Source organism: Embiotoca jacksoni, unplaced genomic scaffold, assembly GCF_022577435.1.
Source record: "Embiotoca jacksoni isolate LCO1_2020_lvr unplaced genomic scaffold, fEmbJac1.0.p SCAF_37, whole genome shotgun sequence".
In the NCBI taxonomy this organism is placed as follows: domain Eukaryota; kingdom Metazoa; phylum Chordata; class Actinopteri; family Embiotocidae; genus Embiotoca; species Embiotoca jacksoni.
Genome location: NW_027185389.1, coordinates 1,312,487 through 1,326,363, shown reverse-complemented (window position 1 = coordinate 1,326,363; position 13,877 = coordinate 1,312,487). Strand labels below are relative to the sequence as shown.

Below are 13,877 nucleotides of genomic sequence, written 5' to 3'. Positions count from 1 at the left end.
AATCCCACAAGGGGAATTTTTTTTCGCTACAGCAGCATGTACAGGTACCGGGTAAAACCAATAAAAATGACAGAATAAAAATAGAGGTGGTAAAAATATTAAATATACAAAATTTTAAAAATGGACATTATATACAAATTAAAAATAGAATAATATTAAATTAAATTAAACAGCAGTGCAGTATTCATTTAAACAGTATTCATTACATATGTTCGGACATCTGTCTTTTAACTTGAATTTATATTCTATTTTCGTGACTTTTAATTTGGAAGGACGTCAAAACCGGAAACAGCCTGCCATCGTCCTTTTGACAGCCTCAGCGGTGCGTTATGTTTTTCTGCGTCTTTTTCTTCAAGTAATTCTATTTAAAACAAAAACAAAACAAAAAAGGAGGAAGTAATGACAACCGAGGGAGACGTAAAGCCTCAGTTTTACATCTGTAACTGCTTCACGACCGATAACATTTTCCTGGAGGACTACAAGCTGCACGTCCGCTTCGTGTCGGAGCAGCAGTTCAGACTGGACTACCAGCCAGTGAGTGGACGTCGCTTAGCAACAAGTTTGTTACGTTATTATAAATACCGTCCCGAAGTCACGTGACCGCTGCGTAAGCTGTCACGTCTGTACATCGCGGCGTTAGCTACTGTGCTAACCATTGTGCTAACTGTTGCTACGCAGCTGCTCGAGAGGCTCGGCTGCGTCACGGACCGGAAGTTTGAGGATGTGCTCGAGAAGGTGAGCGCGTGCGTTAGAACGGCTCTGCGTGTGTGTGTGTGTGTGTGTGTGTGTGTGTGTGTGTGTTCGTACGTGTTTTCAATCAATGTGGGGACTCGAACCTCAACGCACACCAACCCGTGGGGGACATGACGTCACCGTGGGGGACATGACGTCACCGTGGGGGACAAAAAAAAAAAAAAACTTGAGGTGCCCACGGGTAGAATCTGCTTTTATTCAATTCTATTCAGTTCTATTTTATTTATTTGGCGCCAAATCACAACGCGGGTTATTTCATGGCACTTTAAAGCGCGTTAAAGTCCTTTAACTTTACAACATTATACAGAGAAACCCAACAACTCCCGCAGAAACTAAGAGGGGGGGGGAAGAGAGACTTTAAGTTTGAAATATACAAAACGGAACTAAAATTTATCAATAAAATGTAAAGAAATAATAGTTTTGACACGATGTCCAAGACGTGTATGTATCACGTTGCAGAGATATCTACTCTGCTGGCCCCTTCCTCGTTAAGGCCGAACCAAAACCTACAGTGAGTCCCCCGATTAGGACATTTTTACCTCAAGAAAACGAGGCAATAAAAGTCGCGATGACGTACCTGACCTGTATGGACTGCCCTGTTTAGATTTCCCAGGAAGTGGACAGACGAAGGCGTCTCGGCGAGACGTCTGCCGAGAGAGCTGCCGCCAGGAAGGACACGTACCGGCCGCTGCATCCTCACGTCTACCATCTGCAGGTATGTTACTACACCAAGACACCCGCTGATATCGTCGTTAACGCCTCGCTGAGAAACGCCTGCTCTCCCCCCCCCCACCTCCACCACCACCACCACCCCCACCCGTCAAGGAGTCCCACCTCGCGCCGAAGTTCAAGCAGATCGTCGAGTACTGTCGACGCGACGACGCCGGCGAAGACGGCCTCTTAGAGTTGTTGGAGGAAGAAGCAGGTGAGCTGGGGAGGTGCTTTTGATATCTCCCTCCGTGGGGGGGGGGGGGGGGGGCGGAGGGGGAGGAGGAGGAGGAGGAGGAGGAGGAGGGTGGGGGGGGGGTCCAAAAAAATTTCCCCGTCACTTCGCAGCGATATATTTCTTTTCCGTCCCAAGCTCCGAGGGTCTATCGCTTCCCCGTGTTCGAGAAGAGCTTCTGCGAGGAGCTGGTGGAGGAGCTGGAGCACTTCGAGCGGTCGCCCGCCCCCAAAGGACGTCCCAACACCATGAACCACTACGGGGTAACCGCTCCGTCTCCGACCGGCCCGACGCCGGGTCAAAACTCACCGTGAAATCTGGAGGACGACCTCCTCTGGAAGCCGCTGTATTTATACTGGATGTTGTATTCTTCTCATTATCCCCCACCTCCACCTCCTCCACCCTCCTCCACCTCCTCCACCAGATTCTCCTCGACGAGCTGGGCTTCGACGACGGCTTCGTCACGCCTCTGCGCGAGCGCTACCTGCGTCCGCTCGCCTCCCTGCTGTACCCGGACTGCGGCGGGCCGAGCCTCGACAGCCACAAGGCCTTCGCCGTCAAATACGACATGAACGAAGACCTGGACCTGACCTATCACTACGACAACGCCGAGGTCACCCTCAACGTGTCCCTGGGGAAGCAGTTCACCGAGGGAAACCTTTATTTCGGCGACATGAGACAGGTGAAACTTCGACGCTCTCGCTAACCTTTTTTTTTTATTTTATTTAAATGTTTTGCGGTTTGTTCGGTTTTTTTTTTTTTTTTTTTTCTCTGTTCGTCCCGTTCTTGTCGTCATGATAAGTCGGGAATTTCTTCAAATGTTGGCGCAGACATTCGCTCGGACTCGAGGAGCAACTTTTCTTTCTGATTTTGGGGGTCAGAGGTCAAAGGTCAAGGTTACTGCCACCTCAGTAAAACAGTAGTAATACCGGTAAACATTAACAACAGGGACGTGATGCATCGTTGTACCGCTGAAGAATTACATAGGTTTGTATGAAGTGAAACATGAATCTAAAAGAGAATTTTATTAATAAAAGCAAAAATATTGATCGCTAAAAAATATAAATAGAAGTTTCACACGATTTTTGTTTTGTTTGGGGTTTGTGTCGAAGAGAGTTGAGTGTAAGTGATGCAGCATTTTTTTTTTATGCCTTTATTTGATATTGTCAGTGGATATAAACAGGAAATGATGGTCCGAACAGTCGGGAATCGAAACCGCTGACTCGCCACTTTTCTACCCGGTCGGCCCACATAATCCTGATCAAGGATTTTGATGACGGACTAAATCGCGGGGGGGTTTTTTTTTGGGGGTTTTTTTCCCGCCGCCTCCCGCAGGTCCCCGTCAGCGACACGGAGTGCTCGGAGGTGGAGCACCGGGTGACCGAGGGCCTCCTCCACCGGGGCCAACACATGCACGGGGCGCTGCCCATCTCCTCCGGCCAGCGCTGGAACCTCATCGTGTGGATGAGAGCCTCGCGGGAACGCAACCGGCTGTGCCCGATGTGCAACCGGACGCCGTCGCTGGCGGCGGCCGAGGGCTTCGCCGACGGCTTCACCGAGCGCTCGGAGGCGCCGGCGAACGCTTCCTGCGCGCTGACGTGACGTGAAAAAGCCGTCGAACCGAATGAATTGCAGTGACGCGTTTTGTCTTATGTTCCAAATTGGAATGATTCAAATTTATTAGTTGTACTGTTTAATAACAATAATAATAATAAAAATAATAATAATCTATAATTCTGGGTTTCAAACATTCAGCGTTCCCGTTTCTATGACGATACTCGTTCAACACGTCAAATGGATACGTCTCTGTTATTAACAGCACGCCATCGTTTCCCACGTTTGTTTGTGTTTACGTGGCTTTTGGTCATTGTTTTTGTTCATAAATACAGAAGTCAACATTTCTAATATTAAACTGATACTCTGCCAGTATTGTGTTTTTCTTTATTTCAGGAACGCCGGCTGTGGTTTGGCGTTTTCCCGTCGACCAACTGCGCTGACAGGTTTTTTTTGCAAAACGTGCTTAGTCAGCGCTTTGAATCGGAAAGAACGGAAGCGAACGGACATTTTGGGGAAGATCTGTATTTACTAAACCACAGATTTGTTTTATGACTTGGGGAAATAATAATAATGAAAAAAAAAATTAAAAAAAATCACTCAATCGTAGTTTGGTATAATGGAAGTTTAATTACATCAATTCTGTCAGTTCATAAATATCCTCTTTTGTGTGCATTTCTTACTGCATGTAGTGCTGCGGTTGAAGTTAATTATATTCCTATACAGAGTCTTCGAAAGAGTAAAAACACAAACAACGAAGCCGTCCGCTACATCTCAACAAAATAAACGTGATTGTTTCTCAGAACATCAGAAGCCTTTTTTTGGTTGTTTCTTTTTTTTTTGTTCCTGTTTTTTTTTTTGTTTTTTTTGTGCCAAATGTCGGAGGGAAACAAAAAGGGGGTAAAAAAGGAGAGTTGCGGTTTGTGTGGGAATCAGGTGCGCACTACAGCATCTTCAAACACACCAAAAACACAAATATACAAATGCTAACATACAACAGAAGGCGTTGGCTTCGTACAACCTCACGGTTCAAAAGTTCCCGGTTACTAAAATTGTGCTTTTTTTTTTGCTTTTTTCTCTCATTACCTGCCTCGAAATGAAACTCCGTACACACGGGCATACGTGACGTTAGTATACAGTATATGTTTGGGCATCGTACTTGGTTTGGATTTACTGTTTTACAATGATAGTGCAATATCCATATATACGTCGTAGTAATTATGAAGATACATATTTTCACAATATATATTAATACCCTATACAGATGAATATAACCTCTTTTTTTTTCTGGTTGGGATCCTTTACATCATGCCAGTATATAAATAAATTCATTTTTTTTTTCTGTTTAGAGCAAAAACATGTGAAAAAAAGAAAACGCACCAGTGTTTTAAAAAGCTTTTTGAAAACTTGCGTGCAGTGATTGCATCAGTCCGTTCGGTCTGCGCCGCCTCGTCCTTGTCGGCGGCGGCGCGAGCGCTCGGTCCGCACGACGCCTCGTCGTCGTGCGCCGTTCTGTCCCAAAGGAAAAAAAAAAACAAAAAACACACCCGAGGATCTACCGCGCGGTCGGCGTTTATAACGTGGTCTCGCCGCTCATGTCCCGGGGCCGGCGGTCGGTGTCGGAGTCGTAGTCCGACTCCATCTCGATCTTGACCTGGGGCACCGGGCAGGCCATCCCTCGGCCCATGGGCAAGGCCGGAGACGACGGGCAGGAGATCTTCAAGTGGAGGGTGATGCTGAGGAAAGGGGTGTGGGGTGTGTGGGGGGGGGGAGGGGGGCAAGTCTCCGGTTACCATACATATGCAGCCAGGGTGGGGGTGGGGGCAGTCGGAGTGGGTGGGGGTGGGGGGTGGGGGAGCTGGGCCGTGAGGCATCGTGACTTCGAGACAACAACAACTACAGCGTCAAGAAACGAGCGAGAGGAGACGGACTGGTGATGAGTGAAATGATGCTGTAGTGGTTGCCGTGGTGACGACTGGGAGTGGGGGGGGGGGGGGCGGAGAATCAGTTTGTTGTGGCCCCTTTGCTAGCGAAGCCAATGAGAGGAAAGATCAAACCTCATTTTCTAACTAAGTCGAATTTAGCTAATGACACCATGACGACCGGTGAAAACGTTTATCGACTTTGTATTTCACGAGAGAAGTTGATGCTTTTTGAATGGGACTCTATCGGAGCTCCTTGTGGCCCTCAGTGGTATTACACTTTAAGGTACTTCTGTAATATCCTCACTTTTAAAATCCACAATCTGCATCCAGTTTTTTTTTTTATATGGTTAGGCACCAGTTGATTGACAGTTAAAGCAACCAATCACAGCATCGTAGAGTTCAGAGCGTTATTCCCTCCGGCCGATCCGATCTAGCGCTAATTTTTTTGAATTTTTCCTCTCACTTCTTTTGTTTACTTGCCATTTGCATTGTTTTTTTTTGTTGTTTTAAGTCGGCACACGTTATAAAAATCTCAGACTATGATCACATATTGAGTCCATCAGTCAAAACGAGCTGATATTAATCAATAATCCGTCACAGTGTCACTTCCAAACCATGCCTCTTTCAAAGCAATGCAGACATGATGGGAAATTTTGAAAAATCTGAATCTCGCACAAAAAGGACGAAAAAAAAAAGAAAACCACAACGGTACACAAAGTATTTGTCTACTAAAATGCAACATGAGAAAAAAAAAAAAAAAAAAAGGCTTCACTTTGAGTGCAAATGATGTTGCGCATAAAGTGCAGCGGGCTCCAGGTGAGGGTGGTTCGGAGAGCAGAAGGGTCGGACGACACTTCGACATGCAGGTGAGACTGATGCGCTCATAAAACAGATTCAGCGGAAAAAAAAAAAGAAGAAACAACCAAAAAAACGATGTTTGCTGCACATTTGGATGATTAAACAGTAAATCCTCGACACGTGCTAGATGTACACCAAACGAAGGAGACCGACACCATGTTTTATTCGTCTATGTAAAGGCTCGGAGGCGTCCACCGCGCTCCTCCTGAATAATCCAAAACTAGCACCAACAACACACACCAGTGAAGAATTTACAATCTGCATGTACAAAAACAAAAGGGCAGCGCCGTGCGCGCACTGCGAGGCCTTTAGCGCATGACGCAGCAGCAGCAGGATGGCGCCGGGGAAATCGCATTACGAGGATCTGCATTGCCTTAAAGTTGCATGGAGAGGAGAGAAAAAAACAAAAAAAACTGGACGCTACGTCGAGCTACCGTGGACGTCCTCGTGTAAAAAGTGACCGATTTATATTTATTTGAGAAAAATGAACAAGAGGAGGGAAAAAAAATATAGAAGCAATAAAGGGGTTTTTTTGGGTTGTTTTTTTTTAAATTAAACAATATATTTATCTAATTTTGTTCTTCACGGGAGGAAAATATGATGCGACGCAACATCGGGAGGAAACACAGGCTTTATGGGGGAGGGATGTCAAAGTTTGTGTTCGCTGTGATTTATTTATTCCTAAAGGGTCAGTTCACCTTTAAATTACAAAAAACAAAATACTATAGCTTACCTGTGGTGCTTTTTAACCATGCAGAACGTTTTGGACAAAGTTTGTCTTATAGATTTTATTGCAAATACTTTCTATGTGAGAAACCGATGAAGTAAAAACGGGCTTAACGGGAGCAACAGGAAGGAAGAAAAAGTTGCTTCTACTTATTTTATTGCTTTTTTTTGTTTGTTTTCCTTATTCCTCAGCGGACCACAAATAAAATTCAGATACTGCCACACTTTCCGTGAAACTCTCGTTTTATTATTTATGATTATTATTTATTTTCGAGACCCCCGAGTCCCCCGAGGTGGAAGTTAGTATTCCCGCTCTCTCCACTCCCTGCTCAGCATCTTATTTAGTGTGGAGGGACGAAGTTGGAGCCCAGATGTACGTACATTCAATCCCAGTGGAGGAAATATAAAGTACTAATGTAAAAGTGTAAAAATACTCTATTGTAAGAGTGTTCAAACTTTTACTGCAGTAAAAGTAGCAAAATATTAGCAGAAAAATGCACTAAAAGTATTTAAAAGTTCTCATTAATCAGAATTTTATGTATATTTATGGAACTTCTATTTATCTCGGGGTTTTTTAGGCTTTGTCGTATAAATTGGACCTTTTTATGCCAGCGGTTATTTATTGTTGTGAATTTGATTGCTATTTTGATTTTAATGTTCATTTTAGTCCATAAAAACTCCATCAGAGTTTATTTGTTGCGTTTTTTTTGTCATCAATAATCTGAACCTGCGAAGAAACAAACAAAGTCCGGCAGCCAAATAAAAGCAGTGGAGTAAAAAGTAGAATTACTAATAATAGAAATAAGTCAAGTATAAGTACTCAAAATTGTACTTAAACGCAGTGCTCGACGTTGAGCTGAATGTACTGAGCTCGATTTCACCGTTTTTGTACGACGGGAGTCGATTTGAGATCAAAACTGAAGGCGGTTTCACGTCTTCCTCGTTTTCCGCAGCGTGAAAAACACCTTAAAAGGAGAAAACGTATTATTTTTGTAATTTCTTTTTTGTTTTGTGAACTGACCCTTTTAATATGTGCACATTTTCCTGTGTGTGTGTGTGTCCTGTGTGTGTGTGTGTGTGTGTGTGTGTGTGTGTGTGTGTGTGTGTGTGTGTGTGCTAAAGAGCTTTGTGCGTGGCTGCAGCCTGGCAGTACGCTCCCCACTCAGACTGTGCGACGTCGGGGTAGACGAGGTCTTTGTAGGGGATGTGCAGTTTGAGAACACAGTACCTGCGATCCAAGTCGGACTCGGAGCTGGGCGAGTGGTTCGAGTAGGCGTGGTACTTCTCCTGCGAACGCGTGCGCGCACACACACACACACACACACACACACACAGCAGATTATCAGGCACTTATGTTGTGATCCTTCAATCCTGCAGGGGGCAGCAGAGGCTTTTTTGCTTCTTTTTGTTTTTTTTTCTCACCTCTTCCTCGCTGTCGTCCTGTTTGGTCTTCTCCTTTCCCTTGTCTTTGTCCTTCCCCTTCTTCTTGTCGTCGTCTTTCTTCTTCTTCTTCTTCTTCTCGGGCAGGACGTCGTCCATCCAGGCCAGGTCGTGCTGGGAGAAGACGAAGTCCAGCATCTTGCGGACCAACAGAAGGCCCAGGATCTGGTGTTTGACACGCGCACACACACACACACACACACACACACACACACACACACACACACACGTTAAAGCCTCGTTTTTTTAAAATCTGCCATTAACATTCATCTCATGTCTGAGGAGATGCGCTCTGAATGCGATTCAGCTAGACGGCACTCGTCGATGACATCTATATAAACCGCCGGCGGACGACAGCGACATCGGACCACCTCCTGACTTCACATTTACCCTCTTTAAAAAAAAAATTAAAAAAAACGACTCTATTTCGTCTCTTCACGTTCACATTTTCTGCATTTTTCTTCCCGACACAACAAGAAGTCATAAAAAGCTGCGTTGGCCAAAAAAAAAATGTGAGCGTTGCGTCACGTGTACCATGATGGGGAAGATGATGGCCAAGAAGGTGGATTTGAGGATCCAGAGCACGGCCAGGCACAAGATCTGGACGAGCGTGAACAGGTGGACCCTCCTCAGGGGGACGTGGCGCAGGTAGGGGAAGTCCGGCTGGTGCTTGGACGGCATCATGTACAACTTAATCCTGTCCCAGAACTGTGGAGGACAACGTGGGGGGAGAGTAGGGGGTGTAGCGGGGATGGGGGGGTTAATTACATGCAGACCTGCGATGTGAATGATGAATACATAATGTTTCAGGAGAGGTGTGTGTGTGTGTGTGTGTGTGTGTGTGTGTGTGTGTGTGTGTGTGTGTGTGTGTGTGTGTGTGTGTGTGTGTCGAGCACCTGCTGGAGGACAAACTCCCCCGAGCAAACAAGCGATAACATTTTAAACTCATCTTCACGCACCGGTAAAATTATTATTCTAAAAATGTGCAGCCCTCTCTGTTTAATATCACTTTTTTATTTTTTTTTCTCCCTTCCACACAATTTGGACGCTCGTATCGAATCTTTTATTTTTTCATTCTCATTAATTTTTTTTAACCTCGTTATATTTGTATTGGTTTGCTTTTAAACCAGCCGCCTCCCGTTTGCTGTCGGAAAAGCAATAAGTAAAAAACAAAAGCAAAAAAAAACAAAAAACGCCCCCCCCCCCCCCCCCTTGTGCGCAAAAACTCACTTTAACACGATGAACAACGTCAGCGTACCTGGATTCCACTGAGCGAGGCCACGCCCATGTAGAGGAAGACTCCGTACAGCACCGGCATCGGGATGAACTGGAAGCGTGAACACGGACAGACAGTTGACGCCGTCGTTACGCGTTTATTGATTACTAACACTGCGGAGCCCCGAAGTTTTCAATACTAAATAAGTTATTATGAACTAAATCGAATCAACCGGATAACATATGTTTAAAATTGTAATTTGTAATTTAATAAAATAGTAAAATTCAACTTATCGCAGTTCATTTTTACTCAATTATTAAATCTCTCATTTCGAAATAGCTCCTTTTAAAAAGTCGGTACTTTATTTTAGATCATTTTTTTGTAATTTTTTTTAATAATAACTCTCAGAGAGCTCTTCAAAGAGAAGCGCTGAATTAACCCGCTGGCTGCTTCGAGTGTTTTAATGCTACGTAAATAACCCGAGCAGAATTATTTATTTGTCTATCTGACAGGAGCTAGCAGGCTAAATTTGTGATTGGCTAAAACTTTCACAAAACATGACGTCGTAAAATAAAATGTGACATAAGTGTAAGAAAAAAGGATATTTTACAAGAAAATTTCTGTCGTTAAATAACTCTGAACTCCAATAAATTAATCAACAAATTTCATATTAAAACACTGTTTAAATATGTTTGTTTTTTTAAATTTCACCATTCACTGGTTCATTTTCTTGTGTTATTATATATTTATTGAAAATGTATTCATTCCATAAACCTCCCAATTCATTTAATATTGAACAATCTTGGGTTCCAAAGTGAATTAGTGGGAAAAAAATAAAAAAAAACCCACTAAAGATCAAATTCGATGACTCATAGAAGATGACAAGAAGACGCTCAGGGGAGCATTTGTTCAGATTTCAGTCGCGTCTATGTTAAGTGGTGAATTTAGATGTTTTTTTTTAGCCCTCGTTACAGGATACAGTCCACAGAACAAAAGCCGTGTGTTGTTCATGCTGCACAAACAAACAGGAAAAACAAAACAATTTGTACCTTAAGCACTGGAGCGAGGAAGATGGAGACTCCGGTAAGAACGAACACCAAAATGCCCGTCATTCTTTGTTCTCTGTGTATTCAACATAGATGAAATATACACAAGAGAGTGTCAAAGTCAATTTCACAAAGCTCCTCTCCATTTCACACTACAAAGGACTCCCATACTGTGAAAGTGCTTGTGACAGCCTGAAGGGATTATTTCCCCAACTTTCGGTTTTCTTTTTTATATCGGTGCTCTCCTGTGCGCTGACAACAACCTGGATGGTCCCTCTTTTCTTTAGCCCGGGAGACACAGCATCCGTGATTTCCAAAAAGAATCTCACATTTTGATTCGTCAGACCACAGGACAGTTTTCCACTTCGCTTCAGTCCACCTTCAATGAATTCGGGCTCAGAGCTGCTTCTGGATCATGTTTATATCTGGTTTCTTCTTTGGAGAGTTTTAACCTGCATTTGTGGACGCAGCGATGAACTGTGTTCACAGACGATGTTATTTTAGAAGTGTTCCTGAGCCCATGCAGTGATTTCCACCGCAGACTCGTGTCTGTTTTTAATGCATTGTACATTAAGTCCTGCGGTGTTTTCAATCACTATGGAGCAAACTTTTAATGAACAAATTAGTGCTAGGCTGAAAATGGTTTTGATGAAAAAACACTTAATGCAAAAATGACTTTTGCTTCGTTTAAGAAATCCCCTCCAGGTACATTTCACTTTTCCTTTTCTTTTTTTTCCTTTTTTTTCCACAAAAACCGACCTGACGCCGAGGAACTGCGGCTGCTCTCCCGGAGCGCTGGATTCGCTCTCCATCTTCAGAGAGTCGATGTGGGCGATGGAGATGACGGTGGCGGCCACGTACCACGGCAGGCCCATGAAGGAGCAGGCGGCCATCAGGACGCCCACCCAGAGCAGGTCCAGGTGGTAGCCGCAGCCTTTCTGCCGGAGAAACCACACCCACACGCGTCACTTTTTTTTTTTAGCAACAACAAAACGAGAACTAAATTTAACTTACTGCGATTTATTACTAAAATGTCTTCTTTCGGTGTCCAGGACCGACCTTGAGTTTGTTCTCCTTGCGGTTAACGATGACGGCGCTGATCTGCTGGTCCATGAAGATGAGGATGGTGACGAGGAGGGCGGGGACGAAGCTGGCCACGTAGATCCACCACGGGTTCTTACCGAACGGCATCACGATCCATCCGCGGCCCGGCCGGGTGGGCTGGTGGTGGAAGAGAGGCCGCTTTATTTTCACGACAAAAACTAAGGATTCACTTCCACGGCGGAACATTGTAGAGAGATTAAGATCATTAGAAGACATTTTTTTAAAATCAGTTCAATTATGTTGTCGGACATATTTTCTTTCTTGCCGAGAGTCGTGGGAGAAGATTGTTCGCATTCTCACATCGATCCAGTAAATACCGAGCTGCCGGTTAGTTTAGCTTAGCATTCGGTAAAAAAAAAAATGTAAAAGTAGAAATAACAGTGAGAGTACTTCTGTTTTAACTGCCTGCTTTTGAGGCTTTTTTCGTAGTTCAATCTAATTTGCAGCATCTTAAAACATGAATATGGATAGCGATCATTGACTGTATTTTTATATATAGTGTTTGTAGCTTCCGGGTGTGAAAAATGAGGCCGACGCAGAAGGGACTCAAGCTGCAATACCGCCGAGTGCCACTAGAGGTCACGGTTACCTTAAAATGTCCGATTTGCTTTAGAGCAGCTAATATTTGAAATAGTTTTGATATAATCGTCTCATTTCTAAATAAAAGCTTCATAAGTTTGATAATAAATCGTCGCACCTTGAATTCTGTCGGGACGATCAGCTTGGGGGTTTTGAGTCCGATCAACATGTCGAGCCCCACGAACGTCATGATGGACATGAAGATGGAGAAGTCGCTGATGAGTTTCCTCAGCTGCCGCCACAAATGGAGAAACAAAACAATACAAATGAGAAACATTTCTCAGCAGCGGTGACAAGCAGAGAGACGAGGTCTGATAAGAAGCGACTCATAAATACTGAAAGGGTTGAGCCTCGCCGGCTTCACAAGAGTCAGAGATAATCCTCGTGTCTGGAAGAAGAAGGGATCAGGGTTTGTTTGTTTTTGTTCTTGTCCATTTGACTATCCATTTCCTGTTGGAGATTAGATGCAGCACAGATGCGAGCAGCGGCGCCGTGTTGGATCTGAGGGGATTGTGCCGACAACAATCACCGACAGATCCCTGTGCAGCTAAAAAAAAAAGAAAGAAGTACATCATGTATTAAAGTGCCAGGAAGTGGGCCTTCAGCCTGAAAAAGGGCTGCACTTTGGTGAAGTGTTTTGTTTATGGTTTCGTAGATTATTCAGAATTTCTGGCACTGCAAATGATACGGTTGTTTACATTCTTATGTTATGTACAACCCCTTTCCAAAAATGGAAATAAACAAAGAATGAAATGATTTGCAAATCGGGTAAACACCTATTTAATTGCACATAGAACAAAGACAATAATATCAAATGTGGAAACAGAGAAAAAATTATTGTTTTATGAAAAATATGTTCTTATTTTAAATTTGATGCCTCATTATTTCGTCCTTTTACGACACTCTGTAAATGTCTGGGAACTGAGGAGACACGTTTCTGGAGTTTTGGAAGTGAAATGTTGTCCCATTGTTGCCTGATTTAGGATTTCAGGTGTTCAACAGTTCAGGGTCTCCTTTGTCATATTTTTTTTAATTTCATGATGCTCCAAAGGTTTTGAATCGGAGACAGGTCTGGACTGCAGGAGGCCAGTTTAGCACCCGGACTCTTCTACTAGAGAGCCATGTAGTTTGAATACGTGCAGAATGTGTTTTGTCTTTGTTCTGCTGAAATAAACAAGACCTTCCCTGAAAGAGACGATGTCTGGATGGCAGCATATGTTGCTCCACCACCTCAATATATCATTCAGCATTAATGACGTCTTCCCAGGTGTGCAGGCTACCCATGCCATGTGCACTAATGCATCCCTGTACCGTCATGAATGCTGGCTTTTCAACTGAGCGCTTATAAAAACCCGGATGGTCCCTCTTCTCTTTAGCCTGGAGGACACAGCATCCATGATTTCCAAAAAGGAATCACACAGTCGTCAGACCACGGGACAGTTTTCCACTTCGCCTCAGTCCATCTCCGATGAGCTCGGGCTCAGAGAAGGCGGCGCTGCTTCTGGATCATGTTTATATCTGGTTTCTTCTTCTTTGTAGAGTTTTAACCTGCATTCGTGGATGCAGCGATGAACTGTGTTCACAGACGATGGTTTTCAGAAGTGTTCCTGAGCCCATGCAGTGATCTCCACTGCAGATTTGTGTCCGATTTTAATGCAGTGCCACCTGAGAGAATTGTACATTCATTCAGGTGTTCGTTACTTGCATTTAAATGATTCTTGAGGTGGTTTGGA

At 44.0% G+C, this 13,877-nt stretch overlaps 2 protein-coding genes across 2 annotated transcripts in view; one reads left to right on the top strand and one right to left on the bottom strand.

Annotated features, from left to right (window-relative positions):
- Positions 1–281: 281 nt before the first annotated feature.
- ogfod2 (2-oxoglutarate and iron-dependent oxygenase domain containing 2) lies at positions 282–3,622 on the top strand. Its single transcript, XM_069166132.1, has 7 exons — positions 282–534; positions 679–735; positions 1,358–1,468; positions 1,579–1,678; positions 1,835–1,959; positions 2,121–2,378; positions 3,032–3,622. The coding sequence occupies exons 1-7, from the start codon at positions 400–402 to the stop codon at positions 3,296–3,298; spliced, it is 1,053 nt and encodes a 350-aa protein (XP_069022233.1). The 5' UTR covers positions 282–399; the 3' UTR covers positions 3,299–3,622.
- A 522-nt stretch (positions 3,623–4,144) lies between these two features.
- slc4a5a (solute carrier family 4 member 5a) overlaps positions 4,145–13,877 on the bottom strand; it is a 28,699-nt gene continuing 18,966 nt past the window's right edge. The window contains exons 17-25 of the mRNA XM_069166131.1: positions 12,263–12,376; positions 11,521–11,682; positions 11,221–11,399; positions 10,465–10,537; positions 9,458–9,526; positions 8,734–8,907; positions 8,182–8,364; positions 7,988–8,046; positions 4,145–4,986 (exon numbers count right to left, since the gene is read on the bottom strand). Of these exons, the coding sequence (XP_069022232.1) occupies positions 4,824–4,986; positions 7,988–8,046; positions 8,182–8,364; positions 8,734–8,907; positions 9,458–9,526; positions 10,465–10,537; positions 11,221–11,399; positions 11,521–11,682; positions 12,263–12,376 (1,176 nt within the window). The 3' untranslated portion in view covers positions 4,145–4,823. The remainder of the gene's footprint in view (positions 4,987–7,987; positions 8,047–8,181; positions 8,365–8,733; positions 8,908–9,457; positions 9,527–10,464; positions 10,538–11,220; positions 11,400–11,520; positions 11,683–12,262; positions 12,377–13,877) is intronic.